This window comes from Nanorana parkeri, unplaced genomic scaffold, assembly GCF_000935625.1.
Source record: "Nanorana parkeri isolate BGI_ZX_2015 unplaced genomic scaffold, ASM93562v1 scaffold273, whole genome shotgun sequence".
Lineage (NCBI taxonomy): Eukaryota > Metazoa > Chordata > Amphibia > Anura > Dicroglossidae > Nanorana > Nanorana parkeri.
This window is the reverse complement of record NW_017306541.1, coordinates 1,538,275-1,561,774: the sequence shown is the minus strand read 5'-3', so window position 1 is coordinate 1,561,774 and position 23,500 is coordinate 1,538,275. Positions and strand designations below refer to the sequence as shown.

At 41.5% G+C, this 23,500-nt stretch overlaps 1 protein-coding gene across 1 annotated transcript in view; it reads left to right on the top strand.

Moving 5' to 3' along the window:
• VTA1 (vesicle trafficking 1) overlaps positions 1-23,500 on the top strand; it is a 115,236-nt gene that overhangs the window by 10,591 nt on the left and 81,145 nt on the right. The window contains exons 2-3 of the mRNA XM_018557214.1: positions 562-745; positions 20,474-20,601. Of these exons, the coding sequence (XP_018412716.1) occupies positions 562-745; positions 20,474-20,601 (312 nt within the window). The remainder of the gene's footprint in view (positions 1-561; positions 746-20,473; positions 20,602-23,500) is intronic.

The following is a 23,500-nucleotide window of genomic DNA, read 5'->3' as shown; positions in this document are numbered from 1 at the left end:
GGTGCAGTGTAGAATAAAGGGGAGGCACAAGAGAGTGGTGGTGAGTGCAGGGTGAGGGAATGGGAGTAAGAAGAAGTGGGGGTTAGTGAGATCAGGTGAGAACAAGGGGGTGATGGGGAGGTTTCAGGGATGGTGGTGTGTAAGGAAATGCACAGTGGTGATAAAGAGGGGTTTACTGGTTCAGTGGTGGTGAGTGGCTGCATGTGTGGTGGTGAGCATTTGTGTAAGCTGCAGTAGAGTCCAGGGGATAGGGAGGGAGGGAGCTGAGGAAGAAAAAAATTAGAGGATCATGTCCTATTGCAACATGGTCTGACCTTCTGAAGGGATCACTCTGGATGTGCTTCCCACTGGGTATGGTTGTTATTTATGATGCTGGTCTACATTTAAATGTTGATGCTACCATGTATGTGTACTTGCAACACAATATTATTACCTTCCTGCTGCTACTGCCCATGCACCAGGTATTAGCATTATGTTGGCTTATCCGAAAGACTTTATACTACCCCCAGAGTGGACATGGCATTAGTGATAGTGCTTCTGATCTCTAACCTGTCATCATAGACTTCTTTGGGGCTGGGAGACTGATCAGCATCCTAGCCCCACAGAAGGCTTTGGGGTCCTACTGCACACGCAGCGGGAAGTAGGTGATACACCTGCCACAAGTAAACATTGCAACAGAAAGGCAGTGGACTCATTGCCAAAACTGTGGGAGTATACAGCGGAGGATGGGGAGGAAGAGGAGAGGGTGAGGCAACATTCACAAAATGCTCTTTTCTGATCCTTTAAGTTAAAATCAAACAGAAGGCAATGATATATGTGTGTTTCAATAAATATATAAAGAAAATAATTTTTTAACAATAAAATGGTTCAGCTTGCTAGAACTGCTTTAAAACATATTTGCCAAGATCTCGAACATATAATATAACAGCTGAGATTTTATAAGTTGGGAGTTTCCTAAAACATATGGAAAGCCCATACTGGCTGCCATTTTTGGAAGCCCCCTCCTAAGTCTTCATATTTCACGCATCACAGCCAGCAATACAGATCGAAATATTAGCGTCCCCTTCACACTATGCCATTCCATTGTGGTGCTCTACTGCATACATGTTAATGTGTGTTGCAGTAAGGAAGTCATTTCATCAAGAATGAGCTGCCAATGCATGGAAATGGAAAAAAAGACCTGCACTTTTTTTTAAAGAATGCATTGCACCACAATGCAAGACACATGCATTTTGGTGCACTGCAGTGGGGGTCAGTTGGCACCTACTGTACTTGTGCTTTGGTGTGGCCTTCTAAATAAATGGCACTGCAACATACCACACAGAGCCTTGTGTTACTGTTGCAGTAAAATGCACATTACCCCAACGCAGAGGTCTAAAGGAGGCCTAAAGGTTAAATATACTTTTCAATAACAGTGCCCAATTAGAAGCCTGCAGGACAGATTTTGTATTTGGGCCTATGAAGAACCCAGTACCCCAGGCATTCTGCTCCCTGACATTACATCTCCCTATTATTATACAGGATTTATATGGCGCCAACAGTTTGCACAGCGCTTTACAATATAAGGAGGACATTACAGTTACAATACAAGTCAAGACAATATAGTAAGGATTATATCAGGCTGGAACTAAGGGGTGAACTAAAACTTCATTTTACTTATACATAACTTCTGCATTAGAGTGTTAATAGAAAAGAGCATATATTAGCGTTACACAGCAAAACATTTTCTTAACCCTTGCAGTGGGGCTACCCCTTCACTGCAAGGGGATAAGTGCTCGTTTTTGTCTAGATGTTAAAAAAAATTGCTATACTCACCTGAACCACGGAACCAGCTGGCTACTGCTCCGGTCCCTTCCACCTGTCCCCTCCTCTGCTGCAACAATGGTAAGTCCCTCAGCCTCTTTATGTTTGCATGTATGAATATTTGCAGGTGTGATTTCAGAGTAATATAAGACAGCTTGCCCACTAAAAGGTTGGGTGAGCCATACACATGGTGTCCTCTAGCCATCTTGCAGTTATATGGCTCGCTCATGTAAAAAAATGGGGCAGCAGCATGTGTGCGCAATAAGTAGAAGGTCCGAAATGGTTGTTTTCTTTACAAAGGCTGTGTGGCAAAGTGAGTAAAAATTCCCTTGCTCTAACCAGAGTTCTGTAACCAGAAATCCTGTTCTGGTATGAACTGCGAATTTGGGGATTTTCTATCCCTTTCTGTACTGGTGGCATTGCTCAGCATAGAGAGGGTGAATCTCCCCAAGGGGCACACAGACAGCTATACAAAACTGGCAGAGGTTTGAATAACTCCCCACTCTAAAACGAAAAATTATATTGATTTTATGGTATTATCTGTTTTTCACTTGAGTCTGCACCGTCGCTGCACCAAATCGGTCAAGCAAAACAAACGACAAACGCACTCAACAATTTGTTACCAGTTATACAGTAAGGAGCACACGAAATGGGCTTTGAACAGTAAAACAGCAGAAAGGCATCATGGCACACTTGGTGCAGCGACGCATGGGGTTTCTCAGCTGCCATTAGGATGTGCCTGATCCCTTGTGTGTTTCTGTGCCTTTAAGGAGTTTGGGCGTCCTCCTGACAAACCTGCACCCAATTTGATATCTTCTGCCGCCATGTGCTCCAAGATGGAGACTCTCATAGTTTAGAGTTAGGAACGCACTACAAGAGGTGCCTTGGCGCGGCAGTGCGGCTTTCACATCCTCTGCAGAAGACGTGTATCCAAACCTCTCTCATTATCCTTAGTGGTGAGACAAGTTGTTTTACATGCTGGTTTGTGAGTGTGCCATGATGCCTTTCTACTGTTCTACTGTTCAAAGCCCATTTCGTGTGCACCTTACTGTCTAACTGGTAACAAATTGTTGAGTGCGTTTGTCCCGTGTTCATTGGGTCGCCACATGCCTTTCACTTTTCTAGGTGAGAGGCTCCTCTGCCTCCCCCTAGCGCAACACTGTCAGTTCTTGCACCAAGCAGCCATTCAAAAATGCTGCCCGGTGCCGAGTGTGAGCTTGAGGTGGGATGGGATAGGAGTATGGCCGCGAGGGAGCTCCATCTATTCATGCATTGCTTACAGCTCCCACACATGTCCTATAGAGGTGCCTGTACAGGAGTGACGTCACATTCTGGCTCCCAGGTTCTATCACAACACAGCAAACCACATTGAACCCCAGGCTGAGGATCCACTCCAGTTCTCGTAAGGTAGAGAGACTGGGGGGGCCTTAAAAAAAATGAAATTTTTTTTGGCGTGTGTGAGATTGCGTCTGTGGTTGTGTATGTATGTCAGTATTTGAGGGCCCGTTCACACTAGTACCGTGCAATTAACACATGTACCACGCAATCGCACCTACCGTGCATTCTTATGTGGGAGATGTGTTGCGTTGCCATTCATTTAAATGGTACCCCAAACCCTCCCACCCACAGTTTGTACGCCCGCACCAGAACGCACGGTACTGCAGTGCCGTGTGTTCCATTGCAGTGCGACTTAAGTCACGACTTAATGACCAAGGACATATGTGGGTCCTAAGGTTACACAGGTTGAGAACCACTGCTCTAGATGACATCCCTGAGATATAGTGACACTTCAATTTACGGTATTATAAAATGCAAACTGGTTTCTTTTGGGAAAATAAATTGTTTGTTGGACTATTACTGGCCAAGTATAAATGATGGAATCACCTAGTGCAGACAGGTTTTATTTTCCACATGGTGAGTCTCAGTGACTGTCCAGGTTTTCTCTTCTATTCCATGGTGTCACCTATTTGGAAAAATAAACCTGTCCACTGTTCTTTATGGCCATCATTTCAATGACAGCAGTGAAACATAATATTTATTGTCTAAATAAGCTATTTCAAACATGATCCAGCTGCGTCCTATTAATCATCTCCTATTAATAAGAAAAATGTTTAGTTTAGACCCCACAAGTGGACAGATGTCATGACTGTACACTGTGCAAAACTGAGTGACATTAAATATCAAACAGCAGATTTTTGTAAACTTTAAATATTGTGCATAGTATTTATTAATGAGGTTTAGAATGTTGTTCTTTCTATCTGCAGACATTCTTCCAGGTATTTCAGTCATCTTTCATGGTCAGTAAACCTACTGATTATTTGGCTTGTAATAATCAGTATGCACAGTATAAACCTAATGACTAAATCCTCATATAAGCATTTATATTGTAACTTCATTTCTAAAGTCATTTTCAATATTTTTAAATCTGCCGTTTTGATTCAAATAATACAATATTATGCAAAAAATACAAATACTTTGCCAGGTAAAACAGTGCCCTTAAATATTATTCATCTGTTTGCCTGGAGTTTGGCTTTAAAGAAGAACTATGAGGTGAGTGATTTTCACTCAACCTCATAGTTCGAGCCGACGTGTGACAATGAAACTGTCACACGTCGGCTCAATAGATAGGGAAGTGAGCGAACACATACCGTCGCTCGCTCACTTCTCGATCCTGTCCCTGCAGAGAGCCGTGACTGTCACTCACGGCTCCCTGCAGGGATTCCCCCTCCTCTGCTCCTATCCTCCAACACTGACTGGCGGAACAAACGGGGGAGGGTACAGCTGGCTCTGTCTCTAGATAGGCAGAGCCAGCTGTCAATCACACAGCTGGGTGGATCTCAAGAGTAATGTCGGGATCCGTCCCGGCTGCGGCGGTCTCAGTATACCGCGAGCTGTAGCTCCCGATATACTGATCTTTGGGTCACGGGAGGACGCTAGTTTATGTCCTCCCCTGACCCTGAGGAGAACTATGGGGAAAAGCACTGACCCCATAGTTCTCCTTTAATTCCTGGTGTCAGTTTAGCTGCTTTATTAGTTTAAGGAAACCTGTGAGAGTGTAGATGTTGGCGGTACCTTTTATGACTTAAAGCAGTGGTCCCCAACCCCGGTCCGTGGATCAAATGGTACCGGGCCGCGGTCCGGTCATGCAATATATGGCAGTGCACGGTCCCGGTGTTTGAACACCAGGGCCCCGCACTGCTGACGGGCTTCACAGTGAGGGGACGGGTCCTGTGACTCACCTCCCCTCCCGGCCGCGTCCATAGTAACAGGCGGCGGGAGGGGAGGTGAGTCACAGGAGGCGTGTGTGTCACAAGCCCCACCTGCAGCGTCCATCTCCTGGCAACCGCCTATCACAGCCTTCTCTGCTCTCTGTGCCCGCCCGCCTCCAGCCGTCCTCTCTCCCCCTGACACACCGCTCGTTGTCTCGGGCTGGCTTGCTGACACAGGACCCCTTCATCCTCCAATCCCCCCTTACGTCACAGACCCCTGCACCCTCCAATCCGCCCCTATGTCACAGACACAGCACCCTCCAATCCCCCGGCATCATTGACACAGACCCGTCAACCCTCCAACACCAGGAATCACTGACACAGGACCCCTCCACCCTCCGACACCCCAGCAACATTGACACACACCCCTCCACCCTCCGACACCCCGGCATCACTGACACAGACCCCTCCACCCTCCGACACCCCAGCAACATTGACACACACCCCTCCGACAACCCGGCATCACTGACAAAGACCCCTTCACCCTCCAACACCCTGTTGATGTCGCTGACACAGATCCAGCTACCCTCCATCACAGACACAGACCACACTACCTACCAACATCCCATATGTTGTGCCGCAGACCCATTTACCTTCCAAAACCCCAACATCACTGACACAGACCCCTCAAAACTCCCCTTATGTCACAGACACAGACCATCTGCCCTCCAATACCCCGGCATCACAGACACAGACCCCTCCACCCTCCAACACCCCAACATCACTAACACAGACTCCTTTCTCCGTCAACACCTCCATGTCACTGACATAGATCCCTCCACCCTACATTGCTAACACAGTCTCTCTCCTTCTTGCACCCCAGCATCACTGCATCAGTGCACGGTCCCGGTGTTAAATACAATTAAATTAAAATTATTAAATCAAAACAATCTAAAATATAAACAATCAATGTCCCCCCCTCAGCGGGCCGCGGTAAAATGATCAAACGTTGACCGGTCCGCGGCGATAAAAAGGTTGGGGAGCACTGGCTTAAAGGGACAGGCTCTGGGACTATAATACAGATCCTGAATTCACTATCTAGTAAGACACTGTCCTGGAACAAGCATTAAGCCAGCTACATCTCAAACATTTAAACTATTGTCTTATATGTTTCAGGTCAGTGACTCATACCTTTGTGAAGCCAGGTTCAGAATCACAGCCCCAAAACTTACACAATCCCGAATTAGCAATTGCACCTTCTATATTTCTTTTTTTAAACTTTAGATTTTTTTAATTAAAAAATAAAGGCAGTACAAAATACAGGTCCATAAAGCAATATACCAGGGTCTGAGTCAAAAGGCATACAATAGAATAAGAGAACAATAGGAGTACCCTGACATAGAGTCCCTGAGCAATAATGGTGCAAATAGGATGCAGAGTCAGGACAGAAGTTCAATAAGTCTGTACCTGTACTGTCCTGTAACATGTATATATCTGTTTTTTCCAACAGTGTCAATTCGTTTTTTTTATTAGTTGTGCTGTGTGAATCATCCAGCAGGAAAACAACTGTAGCAAATGAAAGCAATTTAGATAACTGTTTTGCTTATCCTGTCATGCAAGCAATTAAATGGCTGTGTAAAAACCGTCCAGACATTATGCATAGCTGTTTAGGTGGTTATTTTCCTGCCAGCATGAAAAACAAGCCAGAATATTGAAGAAAAAAAAACCATCCAGCATCATTTACATTCGCAAGTGTATATATTTTTTTAAGTGGTTTAATTGATTTATTGTCAATATCAGGTGCTAATGAGGACTCGTGGTAAATTACTTTTGTATAGTTATATGTAAATGGTGGGCTGTGTTGTGGACATACAGAATATATCAATAAACAGTTCATCAACATTTATCATCTATTCCAGGAGAGAGATCATTTTGTCTGTTTTTTTTTTCTTCTGCCATTTAGACAGTCTGACCCCTTGTAATTTAGCTTAAAATTTTTTTGAGAAAGTCATTGAACGAAACATGTCCTTTGACATGTTTCGTTCAATGACTTTTTTTGAGAAAGTCATTGAACAAAACATGTCAAAGGAAAACCTGCCTTCATCTCTCTTAGCTGAGTGCTGCTAACGCTCAAAAGCTCGATTTTTTTTTCGTTGTTTCCGTAAGTGCATTTGAGTTCTTTTATGAAATAAATATTTGTGTTACTGCACTTAGATAGCCTCCTCTTTGTCTCCTTCAAATTTTTCCCTGGGGGACACTATTAGGTGAACGCCGCCATTCCGGGCGGCGAGGGATCAGGTGACGGAAGGAGAAGGAGAGACCCACGCCGGTACTTGACAAGGAGACATTAGAAGGGGTTGGAAAACCAGAACTTTAAAAGACCTCTTTAACAAGGAGCCCCTCTTGGGGAATTGTCATTGAATGTTTGGAGGACTGCCGGACAGATTGATCAAGTGTCACTGAGAGAAGGAAGTTGCCCTTTCTTAAAGTGCTGTTCGTTGGTTATGCATGTAATGATACATGCCCCTTGAAATGTCAGTTTCTTTGCTGTTATTATTTTAGAGTTTTGATTTATTTGCACGTTTTTTATTTTTTTTGTTTTTTTTTTAGTATTGGAGGGCCACCACAGAGCCCCTCCTTCCTTTTCAAAGTTTGTTCACAGCTTGAATTAATATCACGATTTAAATTTTAGTTTTCTGTGTTTTTTTACTACACCGCTGGCCAGAGGTTCACGTGTTTAAAATATACATGCTGAACCAATGAGGTTGATCACTGGCACTAATTCTGAAGGTTCCAGTGTTGATTTTTATTATTCTTATTATGTTTGTGTGTTGAACCTTCTAGTCATATGTAAATAATCCACTTGAATCAATTTTTTCACACGGATTGCTGTAATTTTTACACAGATTCGTTTATTAACACTTTAGTGTGCAGTTGGTTCACATAGACCGAGCGCAACATATTTGCTTTACATTTGTTCACCTATACACATTGTTGCGGCTGGTCCAATCAGGTAGTTAGGCACGCATTCCCAGCGCAGTGATTTCTGTGATATACTGTCTTCCGATTCTGTTGTGACTTTGGGTCTTCCAGATTTCTTCCTGTCAAAGTAACTCTGAAATGTACATTATTTTTCAGTTTTTGCTAAGCTAAACTTCTTTATTTTTCACCTCTCTGGCAGTTTACCGCTTACCTTTGTACTATATCAGGTTATTTACTAGACTTGAACTGCTTACATTTCAACAAAAACTAGAAAAGTAAGTAAAAGTAAAATGTAAGCCAAAACGTTTTGCTTCGTTTTGGATGGAGTTAAGGAGGATTATAACTCCTGTTAGCTTTGCCATCTTTGTCCCATAATGGGATATTTCCTTTCTCTTACAATAAACCAATCCAATAACTTCAAAATAAAAAGTGAGAGGAAATCCTTCCAAAGTTAGGGAAATCCCTGGGGTTCAGGAAGGTCACCAGAACTGGTGTCCCTATTGGTAGATTTCTCCTCTATTCCTGTTCTTGTGACCACCTAAAATTTGTGATTTTTTCACTTTCTGTAATAACGGTTACCTGGACAGACAGCAATAAAAACCTGACACGTAATCTAATCATTCTCCACTCTGTCTAAAACAGTTGTACTTTAAGGAGTAACATGTATTTCCATGTTTTGGGCAAAATACATACTTTAAATCTCAACTAAGACAAAGCTTTCTCTGTGGAAACGGTTAATTCCAAACCAGTTTGGCAAAGATTATTAGAAAAACTTTTGGTAAAAATTGTTGATATGCCTTGAGATATATTTTATTTTTATTTATTTTTTTGTTACATTTAGCTAGTATAGCAACCGAATTTGATTTAATTTCAGCTTCACTGGACTGCATAGAAATGCAAAACCATTGACAGCTCCCATATATCTATTTCATTAGCTGTTTGACTAATGTTCATTTTAAAAGCCCATCTCTGGGTAAAGAAAAAAACTTACCCTTGGGGTGTGGCTACCCCCGTTCTGCAAGGGTTAAGTGCTGTTTTGTCTTTCTAGGGCACTCAAATAAAGCTTTTTTACTTGCCTGACCCCGGCTCTTATGGAGGTAGGCCCTCACTTCTACTTCCCCTTCACTCCGGACATTGAAATGTCCTTAAATCTAGTTCAGGTTAATGGACCTGCATAAAATGTGATGAAGTTAGTGGTTTGTAGATGACTGGAAGAAAGGGGATAAGAGGCTGCGGGAACTGGTCTAGAAGCCTGGAGGGAGCTGTTGGGGCTGAGGACCAAGTGTGTAAAAGAGCTTTATTAGTGTCCCCCAGACAAAACAAGCACCTAACATTTGCAGTACATAGTTAGCCCCTCTGCAAGGGTAAGTTTTTTTGTTTGCCAGGAGATAGGCTTTACACAGGCTGTAGTGTTAATGTTTGAGTTTAGTATTGCATGGATGTCCAGCTTTAAAGTAGTATTAAACTCTCAAACTTTTTTTCAGTAATGAATCCAGATCTAACAAATATACATTGCCCAGCAAAATATTTCTTTACATTTTTGACCAAACACTTACAATAATCATGTGTTATGAACAGCTGCTTCCAAGTCTCTCAGCTTCCCTGAACTTCCTGTCCAGTACAAGGTTACAAGGGACAGCAACTGTTTATCTACTAGCTTGAAGAAGGGAGGAGAGGGGGAAGGGGAGTAGCTTCATTTGCTGTGTCTGTGTGCAAATCAAGCTACTGTGTGTTTGTTTGTGGAGACACGCACAGCTTACTAGCACACACAAGGGTGACTGCATAGCACTCTGCTTGAGAAAGGAGTCACTCTAAAATAGGAAGTCGGGACCAGTGCTCAGGAGACCAGCTGATTCTGCAGGAAACTAAAACATTTAAACATCAAGTAGCGGCATTCATTGTAAGTGATTTCATCAGCATTTGAAATGATGTAAAATCCTTTTGACTTTAATATCACTTTAAATTAAAAGACGTTTGCTAACAATAATTCTAACTTTTTACTGTATACATGGCTAGATGCATTGGGTTTATACTGGTGCTTTAGCTTATAGCTCTTCTTAAGCAATAGACATTCACCTTTTGGTGAAATTATCCAGCAAGCTAACTTGGCTGTCCCCCTGTGTATTTTGCGAGAAAAGGTGCCAGATATTTTAATAAAGTAAATGTCTAGTCTGCAAGATGAATTTTTGCATATGTACACTCGCTATGAAAACACAAGCGATCCTAGGCTCAAAGCCCCCATTTAAACCCTCTTGGCAGTTTCAAAACCGAAGGCCAGTAGGATGTGCGATAATCCTGTTTTTTGTTTTCTGCGAAATAACTCGAGATTTCCTCCACCGTGAACAGTAAGTCTATTTATCTGCTCTAAGTCCACCTGTTGTAACTGCGCTGGTGCTATTTGCTTTTTTTATTATATTTTATTAGGAAACTTGAGGCCTCTTGTATTTTGAGACATCTTTTAAAAGAAACCTTTCAAATACTGAAACAGCAGCCTGATTAATCTTTCTGCTACTAAACCGGTCAGAGCAGTTCACCCATCTTCATTCTAAAGAGCAAAGTTCACTGACATTATGGGGTTGATTTACTAACCTTATAAACACACCACGAACATGTATACACCTCTGTAGTGTGTTCCCTCCCAGCATGATCTATGGGTGGTGTAACGAGCCCCTGCTCGCTCGGTTCCACTCTCCCGGCTCTCCTCTGCTACTAATGGATCAGATGTCAGACCGCAACGTCCGATTCTTTGATCGTCCGATAATCCGGGATTCGAACTACAGCTATGTGCCGTTCGAATCCAGTTGTGATAGCTCAGAACAAACACCAGGCAGGCTATATGTAAGTTCCAACAGGGATCTGCTTTATTGAAGACCAGCTCAGTATATATACAGTCCAAGAAGTCTAAACACATAACAAAATCAAACATGAACAGCATGCAAACATCCACTCCCCCTCCCCGATGCCTTAATGAATGAATAGGGGGAGAGGAGACAGATGTGATGGGATTATCTCCTGAGTGCATCATAGTGTGATTTACTCATCTACACCCGGAGTCAGCTACACCTAGAATCAGCTATCCTAATCCCATCATCAACACAATACAACAAAGGGACCAATAAACTGTAACAGTTCAATGTCCAGAATTATCCCCCTTCAGTGCTCCTGGAGTCACAGCCTGTACCTATAATACACACAGGGCCATCCTAATGTAATGCCAGGGAACATGCTGTAGTACCTCTGCATCCGAATCTATAAGGTCCCCCACGTCTGAAGCTGGTGACGAGGAAATGGGGTTGGCTGCCATTTCTCCCAGGAGCTTCAGGGGGGCTATGGGTGCGGGGCAGAGGATAGCAGCACTCTGCCCTGATGCCAGCTCTTCTGCTGGGATTAGTAGTTCCATCTGCTGCTTCGGAGAGAGGTCGGCTACCTCCTCTCCCTGCATCTCCATCTTAAATAGTTTGAACGCCCGAAAGGGAAACTTACGGAAAGGCGCTGTATCTCTAGGTGGTGTCGCTGATTGCCGTAGTTGCGCCATTCTCCACTCATGTTGCCGCTCTAGTGCTCTTTTTTGTCGCTCATCCTGCTGCTGGATGTCTCTAATGGCATCCTGTATGGCGGTCTCTGATGGGTTGGCACCATATAACGCCAACCTCTGTCGAACCCGTTGCTGAAACAAGTCTCCAACGGACCGGGGTCCAGCATCACCATCCCTCCTGATCCATGTCGGCTAGCTCACTGATCAGGGTGGCCTTGCTCTTTGTCCTAGCGGTCCCTCCTCGGCTCTCAAGTAGGTCTTTCAGCGTGTCTCTCCTGCAGGCTGCTTATTCCCTGTGGTGGTTTGGAGTGTCCCAATAACTGGAGAGCAGATCCCGCCGCTTTCCACCAATGTAACGAGCCCCTGCTCGCTCGGTTCCACTCTCCCGACACTCCTCTGCTACTAATGGATCAGATGTCAGACCGCAACGTCTGATTCTTCGATCGTCCGATAATCCGGGATTCGAACTACAGCTATGTGCCGTTCGAATCCAGTTGTGATAGCTCAGAACAAACACCAGGCAGGCTATATGTAAGTTCCAACAGGGATCTGCTTTATTGAAGACCAGCTCAGTATATATACAGTCCAAGAAGTCTAAACACATAACAAAATCAAACATGAACAGTATGCAAACATCCACTCCCCCTCCCCGATGCCTTAATGAATGAATAGGGGGAGAGGAGACACATGTGATGGGATTATCTCCTAAGTGCATCATAGTGTGATTTACTCATCTACACCCGGAGTCAGCTACACCTAGAATCAGCTATCCTAATCCCATCATCAATTAGCTGGTCATTCCCTGTGGTGGTTTGGAGTTTCCCAATAACTGGAGAGCAGATCCCGCCGCTTGCCACCAATGTAACGAGCCCCTGCTCGCTCGGTTCCACTCTCCCGGCACTCCTCTGCTACTAATGGATCAGATGTCAGACCGCAACGTCTGATTCTTCGATCGTCCGATAATCCGGGATTCGAACTACAGCTATGTGCCGTTCGAATCCAGTTGTGATAGCTCAGAACAAACACCAGGCAGGCTATATGTAAGTTCCAACAGGGATCTGCTTTATTGAAGACCAGCTCAGTATATATACAGTCCAAGAAGTCTAAACACATAACAAAATCAAACATGAACAGCATGCAAACATCCACTCCCCCTCCCCGATGCCTTAATGAATGAATAGGGGGAGAGGAGACACATGTGATGGGATTATCTCCTAAGTGCATCATAGTGTGATTTACTCATCTACACCCGGAGTCAGCTACACCTAGAATCAGCTATCCTAATCCCATCATCAACACAATACAACAAAGGGACCAATAAACTGTAACAGTTCAATGTCCAGAATTATCCCCCTTCAGTGCTCCTGGAGTCACAGCCTGTACCTATAATACACACAGGGCCATCCAAATGTAATGCCAGGGAACATGCACAGTACATCCCCTCACACATAAACCTGGTAGAATGGTTCATTGTAACCCCAAGAGGTCCGAGGGGGGTCTCCATAGTTCTGGGTCCATAGTCAGTTGGAAGGAGGCTAGCCCACAGGCTCCTCCAACAGCACCAGTGACGGTTCAGTCCGTCACAGGTGGAATCTAAACACCTTTGTAGTGTGTACACACCCAGCAGGTGTGTTGTGCAAAGCCCTGCATGAATTGCAAGGTGATGTTGTGTAAATTAGCTCTATGTTGTGTTGCTTGCTTTGATGAATGCAGGAATGTAAATGCATGAGCTAACCATTTTTGTCCAAACTGTGAAGCAGCATTATATATGCATCATGTGCATGATTTTTCCATATATGGCATTAGTGGAAATATGCTTTTAGAGACTTTTTGGTTGATAAATATGTTTTGAAAATCACACGCACCTGGTGCGTGCGTGTGTTTAGGTTAGTAAATCACCCCCTATGTGTCTGTTTATCACACAATATTGTGCAACTGCAGTTTTTTTAAATGTATTTGCTTATGGAACTTCTAATATAGGAAGTATCATCTAGTTAAGGTAAGGTATGCACATGATACCATGCATGGGTATCTAAATATAGTTGTTTCAGAGCTTCGCCACCACAGGAAGTGGGAATGTCCTTAACAGAGGTCCTAACCAATCTTTACTATGTTCAAATCATAAAAAGATTGGGCTGGAGTTTCATTAAATATAGTGACTCAACTTTAAAGAACATTGCTTTTCTATCCTTCCTCTGTGGAAACAAATTAATTTAATTTAGGTTTCATGTTAGTTAAGTACAACATTTAAGTTAAGAGCAACATTTTGGCAAAAAAAGTGGCAGAAAGACTTCATAGATTGGGAGATACTCTACAGATATATTGAGGGGAATTTATCAAATCTGGAGCAGCTGTGCACGGCAACCAATCAGCTTCTATCTCTCATTTTTAAAGCTTAACTAAACAAACTGAAGAGATAAGCTGATTGGTTGCCATGAGCAACTGCTGCAGATTCTAGCTGCTCCAGTTTTGATAAATTCCCCCCACTGTATTTTAAACTTGGTATTTAGATCGGAGTCAAAATACTGAGGGGAGAAAATGACCAGGAAAATATGTCTGTGAAGGTTCTCATTCATCCAGGTCATGGTATATCTACAAGAAATAAATCCAAGCAACTTAACTTGCTATATTTCTCTTGAAGACGTTTCGCTGGGCATCCGATTTAGCTTTCTCAATTCAGAAACGTTCATGTTTTCATAGAAGTTTAAGGGTTGTCTCCCCAAAATGTGTTGGAATATGTTTGTGAAGGTTCTCATTCATCCAGTTCATGGTATATCTGTAAAAATGAATCAAAGCCACTGGACTTTCCTTGATGACGTTTCACTGGTCATCCGACTAGCTTTCTCAATTCAGAAAGTTTTACAGATATAACTTTATAAATAAGCATTACTTTTAAAATGATGGAATCTGTAAAACAATTGGCAGAATACTATTGTTCAGCTTATATCAATGGAGTGAGTTGTACAAAGTCCTTTTCATGTACTTTATGCTAGCTTATATAACTGGGGTAGGCAAACTTCAGCCTTCCAGCTGTGGTAAAAGTTCAAATCCTATTAGGCATTGCAGGACTGTGACAGTCACACAGGCATGACTTCACAGAGGAGAAGGAGATGCATGATGGCATTTGTAGTTTCACCACAGCTGGAGGGCTGAAGGTTGGCCACTCCTGTTGTATAGGATTTAGTTACAAGATAATGTTAAAGGAATATGTTTGGCAAGTAAGTATAAAGTATTAATTACACTTTCCTTCATGCTATCCTTTCTCAAATACAGGCCTCTGCAAACTGGAACCAAAGTGCTATGGTGTCGTTTATCAATGTTATTGCCCAGTGCACGCTATATATATCTATAGATATATATATCTATAGGTATAGATATAGATATATATATCTATACCTATAGATATATATATATATATATCTATAGATATAGATATATATATTTTAATGGGATTAATCACAGTTCAGTGGAATTTTATAGGGTTGCCATTTGCAGAGTCTAAAACTGGCCATACACTTGTCGATTTTTGTATGAACTTTCATGTGAAAAATTCAATATTGCCATGAGACTTGCTGAATGTTGTTTGTAATTTCATTTGGTTTTAACTTGGAATGTGGGAATAAATGGAATTTCTCAAACTAAAACCACATTCACTGTTAGAATTGTGTTCATATTCGAGAACAAAATTCCATCTTACTCCTTCAGTTTTTTTTGTCACTGCGGTCAAAAACAGTTGTTGATTTGACCCCATTAACTATTAGAAAATTTAACACATTAACACTTTCCATAGATATTTCTGAGAGATAGGTAAAACGTATTTTCACTATAATTATAATTTGTTTTCATTATTCTTTACCACAACTTTTAGATTGTAAGCCCTCAGGGGCAGGGCCCTCCTTCCCATCTTGTCTTGAATTGTATTGTGATTGTAATGTCTTCCTTATATTGTAAAGCGCTGCGCAAACTGTTGGCGCTATATAAATCCTGTATAATAATAATAATAATAACTTTATGATGCCTTACCTGCCTTAAATCTGCTATAACACGTGTTCTACTCTTTTCAAGAAAGGTTGTTTGTCCGGTTTAGTCTTCCTTAAGAAGTTTTGTCAGTGGCATCAGTGAAGCAAAACATAGAGCCTCTACTGGGAAAATAAATATGATGAATCACCAGTGTGTAATGTGACCTTTTTGACACATGACTTCACAGGACTTGCTACATTTCAGTGAAATAAATAGTAATCGCGCTGCCAGCTTTCTAAACATGATCGTTTACACTGCATTGCATGCATAATGGAACATTGCCAACACTCTAAAATTGGAGGATGGTCTTTCTTTTGATTTCTTTTTTACTGCTGGGTGTGTTAAAATTTAATTTGTTAAGCCTGCAAACTGGTGGACTAATCCTGCGTACATTAGTTCAGTGGCGGTCAGTTTACTTGATATAGGGGGGCCAGTGCACCCCCTGATATCACCAAAGGGCCACACATAATATTTAGTGAATGTAATGCTACAGAAAGCTGTCCGAGACTGGAGGCATGCAACAGGAGATGATCAAAGACTATGGGCATCCTATAAGAGATGATCAGAGAATGCAGACATGCTATGGAAGTTGTGGGACAAAGGAGCCATTCCTGAGCAGAGACATTTGATTTGACTGCTAGAGACTGCTAGAAATCACTGTTATTACAACCCCTTTATAAGCCACCACTTTCACCTGTGCGCACCCAACACCTTAAAAATGATTTGTGCCACATTTGATATTTCTCTCAGCAATTATAAAAATTCAAAGAGAAAAATACATAAAAAGAGAAAATGGATGGACAGCACAGAAAAAGTGAGATAGCATGAAGAAATAAGCCAAACCATTTAAAGAGGAACTTTACCCATATCTTTAAAATAAGAATAAACGGACCTTTTAAAATGTTAGTAATGGCAATCTACAAACAGATACTTCTAAATAATTGCTAGCTTTTTATTTTTTGCACACCTTATTTTTTTTCTTCCCGTGTATTATGGCAGTGGCCATTTTAACTAAGGGCAGGTTACTAAATCTCCCTTTACTTCCTGCAACTCTGGCACATGTGACTAGGACATGTGACCATGCACACCATCTCAGTGGAAAATGCCTTTCCATGATATTTCATGAGATTACAGATCAGATTTCCCAGCAATTCTCTGATGATGTAACTTCCAGGATGCAATACTTGGGCATGATTACATAATTTGTGCCAGAGTGGCCCAAAAATTGGGAAAAAAAAGAAATTGTAAGTAAAATAAAAACATGTTTGTTTAGCTAATAATTGTAAAATGATTTCACATCAGCATGCCGAGCTTTATGCTGATGTGATTTTTCGTCGAAAGGGGTAGTCCACTTTAACTAATAGAAGCCAGTCTAAAGAATATATTCTTTCACTGGGTTTAGTGAGCACCAAAATGCAGACTACTGTCCCAATGCAGAACACAGAAAGTGCTTTAAAGAGACACAGTTTGGGCACCAGGACATTTAGTTAATCCTTACCAAAAATAAAATGTTTAAAATAAGTTTAGTTGAATTTCATAATGCATAAAAGGCAGGACCGACCCAAAGCTGGCATTATAGTTTTGTTTATGGCTGCTGGCCTTACCATACCATTGAATAAAATGCTATCTTCTTATATGACTCTTCACTTATGAGATATTCTTAGTTCAGTTAGTATAACCATTACAAAGCCAATTATAGTGTCCAGCCCCCCCTCGCCCCCCCCTTCATGATTGGCATACCGGAATTATGATGTTGGAACCGCTTGTATCGCGGACAGTTACTGCTAGATAGGCTTACCTATGGCATATGTAGACTCTTGATTTAACAGTTGCATCACTGAAGAGAGACACAAGATTGTGGACACATATGCTCACATATGCAGTCTGCTTATGGACGAGATCTCTGGGAGGTGGTAGGCAGTAATGAGCTGTGCTGATGGTAATTCACCAACAGCCTTACGTGACTTCCTTAGCAGTTCAGGACTTTTGCATTATTAACAATTGCCAGCATGGTTTCTCATACCTGTGATTAAGTGTCCACCACGATAATTATAGTCTGGCTTCAATTTGCAGCTATTGGAAGGCAGCTACCTGTGGTTGTGCAGCTCTGAATCAGATCAATCATTATACAGTAATACCATGGTTTAAGAGCATAATTCGCTCCGGAAGCATGCTTGTAATCCAAAGCGCTTGTATATCAAAGCGAATTTCCTCATAGGAAATAATGGAAACTCCCATTCCACAACCCAAAAATATTCATATAAAAATGATTACAACACTGCACTGTAATATAATACTGTACAAAATATAAAGAAAAATTAACCAATTACAGGTACCTTCTTGGCTGGTGGGAGGGAGACAAGAGAGAGGAGGATTATTGTGTAGGACAACTTTCACTATCACTAACGGAATCACTGTGATCTCTTGGCTCAATGGAATCTTTTTCATTTCGGGAAACCTTAACAAGGAATCTTTCCAATGACACTTGCTGTTGCCTTCTTTTGAGGATTTTGCGGAAATGTCGTTTGCATTGTTATTGTCGCTCGCACTGCTACAGCCTTATTCGGGTGGTGCTTTTCTACAAAATTTTGCTTGTATTGCAAGGCAACGCTCATATATCTATGGAATTTTTTTTAGAAACGTTTGCTTGTCTCGCAAACCACGTTACTTGTAAACCAAGGTGTTAATGTAATTGAATCCTTATGAAGTGCATAGTATCCAGTAACAAACAGCAGATGATGGATGTGCTGGGGTTAATGTGTGCAATAGCAGAAAGTGGATTCCAATGACATACATGGCACTGAACTAATACAGAAGCTGATAATCTGTGTACCTGCAATTCATTTATCCTGAATAGAGTATCTAGTGTATTGCTACATTTGTTATGACTGTCTATATACTATAAGGATACAGTGCTATGGCAGTTGTCCACTGTGAATAGCTCTAGACTCAAGCAGAAGCCGATTCTGTATATGCGTTTTTCCTTGTTGAACACGGCATATATTTGATTGTTAACGTGACACTAAACTCAAGAGTTAAAGTGGTATTAAAGTCAAAAGGATTTTAAGCTATTTCAAATGCTTACAATGATTGCTGCCCCTTGAGTGACTCCCTCAAGCAGAATGCTATGCAGTCCCCCTTGTGTGTGCTAGTAAGCTGTGCGTGTCTCTACAAACACGCAAACAGCAAATCAAGCTACTTCCCTTCCTCCTGGCCTCCCTTCTCCAAGCTAGTAGATGAAAAGTTGCTGTAGTCTGCACCATCCTTTTGTGATCTTGTACTGGACAGGAAGTTCAGGGAAGCTGAGCTGAGAGACTAGGATGCAGCTCTTCAGAAACATGATGATTGTAAGTGTTTGGGCAAAAATGTAAAGCAATACTTTGCTGGGCAATGTATATTTGTTTGATCTGGATTCATTATTGAAAAAAAGTTTGAGCCTTTAATACTACTTAAACTGTAAAAATGCAATCAAATACCTTAACTAACAACACAAATGTAGCTTATGGCTCCTCAAATCATCTCTGAATTGGTACTGACGATGTCCTTCCTTCTGCTCCAGGGTTCCTGTGATGGACTCCAATCTCAATACAAATTAAAAAACTAAATGTGAGCTTATAGACCCTTTTGGGAGCGAGCTTGGAGTTGTGGTTACTTTACAACACACGGGGACCATGGGGAACAAAAGTAGCCACCCTCCTAACAGAAGAACAGTGTCAGCATGAATTCAGAGATGATTTGAGGGTCTATAGCCAAGTGATAGACAAATCTGCAAAATGTTTGTTAATAGTTAAGGTATTTATATTCATTTTAAGATTTAAATCGTGAGTTTAGTGTCAGTTTAAATCTACATCGACTATCTACAAGGATACAAGGTCTTGTGGAGAGAAGACCCCTGAGATTGCAAAGCTCATGAAATGGGAACACTTTTGCAAGTTAGTCAGCAGATGAGAATATGGATTAGCAGCAACATAGTTATTCTGCATAAAAATGCAATTTATTGTCAATTCCATGTGTTATAAAAAGTTAACTATGGTATCTTTTATTTTTAAAGGAGAACTATGGGGTAAGTGTTTTTCCCCATAGTTCTCCTAAGGGTCACCAGAGGACACAAACTAGCATCCTCCCGTTACCCACAGCTCAGTATACCGCGAACTACAGCTTGCGGTTTACTGAGACCGTTGCAGCCGGGACGGATCCCGACATTACTGTCGAGATCTACCCAGCTGCGGGATTGATAGGCAGATAGGCAGAGCCAGCTGTACCCACCCCCTCCCCCGTCCGTTCCGCCAGTCAGCGCTGGAAGATCGGACAGGGAAGGGGGGAATCCCTGCAGGGAGCCGTGAGTGATAGTCACCGTTCTCTGCAGTGACAGGATCATGAAGTGAGCGAGCGACGGTATGTGTTCGCTCACTTCCCGATCTATTGAGCCGACGTGTGACAGTTTCATTGTCACACGTCGGCTTGAACTATGAGGTTGAGTGAAAATCACTCACCTCATAGTTCTCCTTTAATATTATTTTGATGCATACACGAGTGAAATATAGGCATATCAATGCACATTACTGTTTAAAATAGTATTGGTATAATTTAATGAAATAAGCACATAGTGGCACCTTACCTCAGTGTGGATTAAAAGAAAAAGACTATCTTTAGTAATAATTGACCACATGATATAGGCTACAAGCTTGGAATTGTTCTATTTTGTATGTTTTTCTTTATTGACAGGAAAGAGTACCTAATTTATCTTAAAAAAATGTAATTTGATAACACTGACATGCACCGTACTGAATCAAGTGAACTGTGAATTTTAATGACAGGGCTAGTAAGGATGGGTTCTCTCCATGTATTTTTATAGCATACTGTATTTATTGTTATTTCTAAATATAAAGGAACAACAATTTAATTAGGGACTCTTTTCATACAGCTAAAGAAACAGCTTGGAGACTGTGATTCGATAACTCAGGAAATCGTTGGCAGCGCCCACGTGGAGAATTATGCACTGAAAATGTTCCTGTATGCAGACAATGAAGACAGAGCTGGGAGGTTCCATAAGTACGTACATTGAATTTTTAAATCTTTATGGTATAAAAATACATAATTATTGTAGTGGTCTCTCTTGTAGTAATTAAAGCGGAACTAAAGATATTAGGAACCCCCAGGGTTTTTGCCATCATTTGCAAGTATACACAGCATATTTGCATAGAATGCCCCCTTCCTCCAGTGATTCAGCATGTATGCTTCCCTTTGTTTCTTTGTTGCCACCACTGAAAACTTCTCAAGGTCTTCTTCCAGGATTGGCATCTCCAGCCATCAGGCTGGCTGAGATGATGTAACTCCCACACGTGTGCATGGGAATTACTTCTTTCCGGCACCCACGGCGTGCTGGGATTGTTTACTGACTTGCGCATGGGCGGCTCATTGTGCAATGCAATCTTTTATTAAATAGGTGACATATGGAGTCCATTCTGTGATACGTATCTACCTGCTTGCAATTAAAAATATCCTCTTAGTTCCACTTCAATCCATATGCTTATTCTCCTCTTTCATAATAATAGTCTTTGTATATAAAATGAAACTGGCTGCCTGTGTAGTTAGTGAGAAATTTCAGTAAATGGTGCCATTTTCAGATAGCTAAAAGGGGCTAAAATGTTGTAAAGTAGAAAATTACTGTTGTACATAACTGGTATATGTAGACTGCCATTGTCCTTCGCTCAAGAGTTTCCCTAAGTGTGTTTGTGAAGCCACACTAACAAAAGTACAGCACAGTGCTGCAAATTCTTTTCAATAGCTCTAGTAACATCTTTTTTTTAACAGACATGTAAATAGCTGATATTCGCTGTTATATTCTGCAGTCATATGACCACACAGCCTCCCTCACTCTTCCTAGTGCAGGGGTGTATCTTTTGCAACAGGGCAGCTGCCTAGTGACATTGGACAAAGCAGCTAAGAGCCACTGTCAGTCTGGAACTTCAGTAAATTGTGCTAGTACCTCTAGTGTAATCTAGTGCCGCAAAACTGACTACAGACACACTACGCTGTGAGAACAGTTTCCTATAACTCTTAGCAGAAGTCCCAAGGGGTGCAAACTGAACACACCAGCACAGATCTCCTTCCATGGTCAGATTGCAAAAGCCTAGAATTTCTCCACACTATTAAATTAAAATAAAAACAGGTTATGTTGTCAAAGAGCACATAGAAATATGGACACATTCATGTAATAATATATTTTAGACTAACATACACTTTAACCTACCTGCCGTGTTATGAAATTAAATAACTTGAAGCACCTGTGCTGTATCCTAATTGATATACTGTACTACAAATAATAATCTGCACAGTGTCAAAAAGTATTAAATGATTGATGTGTAAAAGTCAGAAATAAATATTAAAACAACAATTATGTTAAAAAATAGGTAACAAATCCTCATAAACCTATAAATTATTTTGTTTAAAAAATATTAAATGCATTTTGCACTTTACAAAAAGTTGTTAAAAATGTGGTTGCTATTGTTTACCACTTACTGATTACCACTTACTACTTTTATGGCACTTTATACTTCAGTTCTTTTTTTATATACTTGAGTAAATAAGTCAGGTAAATTACCTTCTTCTTTATTCCCTCAGTACAGATTTCCTTTGATGAACATAGGTTGTGCAGCATTCATTGGTACAAATTAGGGATGCACAGATACTTTTCGAGCACCAGTGCAGATACTTGGCATTTTCATGAGAACTACCAGGGTTGCAGCGGTTGCAGCGGGGACCTGGCTCTGGTGCTCCACCACTGTCCTGAAATAATTAGTCTGTATTGTTTTAGAAAAACTGTCACATGACAATAAACAAAAATGTATCAGTACTCGTACTTGTAAGTACTCGGCAAGTACCAGTACTCGTACTCGCAAAACTGGTATCTGTGCATCACTTTATTTATATTTATAAAAACAAAATCGTACATTAAAACAGAGATGTACAAATCCCAGGAGCTCCGTATGATCCTTACAAATGACAGCTGACTCCTAACTTCTGAATTTTTCTCTAGTGTAGTCTTGGAGCTCAAAAGTATCGGTACATGTACTCGTACTTGTACCGAGTACTGTACTTGGTATCTGTGCAACCCTAGTACAAATAGTGCTTATAGGTCCATCAAACACTACATTTTCGAAAATTGCCATTGCTTCGGTCCACTGCAACAGGCTCATAAAAAAAAAAAATCCTCGAAATTCCGCTGTCCCTGTGCGATTTCTGCAGGCTATTACACTCTTGTGCCAGGAACACAAGCCAATGTCCAACCCCTCAGGCAACTTGGATTCTATTTAGCCAATAGCATAGTGCTACCAGCTTTACAGCAGAGGCAATGTTTCCTGCTTGGCAGGCAACATTTTTATGCTTATGGTTACTTTGGAACTGTGATATGTCAATTCCTGCTCTGCAGGATGTGCTATTTAACAACATTTCTGGAGGAAGAGAGAAAGTATTGTTCATACTTTTAAACTTTATTTATACAGGTTTTTGTAATAACATACTAATACAATGAAAGAGGAGAAGAGAGACAAATGGATGGGAGGCAGGGAGTATAGTCAAAAACAAAAATTTCCCACCACACTCACCAGCCAGCCTGCAAAAAAAAAAAAAGGACCCTGTCCAACTACTAAGGTTAAAAACTGAGGTTTTAGTTGCACAACTTTTGAAACATATGTGAAAGCCGCACTGCCTCATCAAGGCCCCTCTGTATAGTGCGGTCCAAGCTAATCTATGAGAGCCTCCATCTTGGAGCATAGTTATAGCAAGGATGAATTGGGTGTAGGTTTGCCAGTAGGTAGCCCAACTCCTTCCATATTTGGCAAAAGTTATGCAACTAAAACCCCTGTTTTTAACCCTAGTAGTTGGACCGTGTCCTTTTTTTTTTTTTTTTGAGGCATGGCCGGCCCTGGCCGGCGGCGGGGCTGGGTTT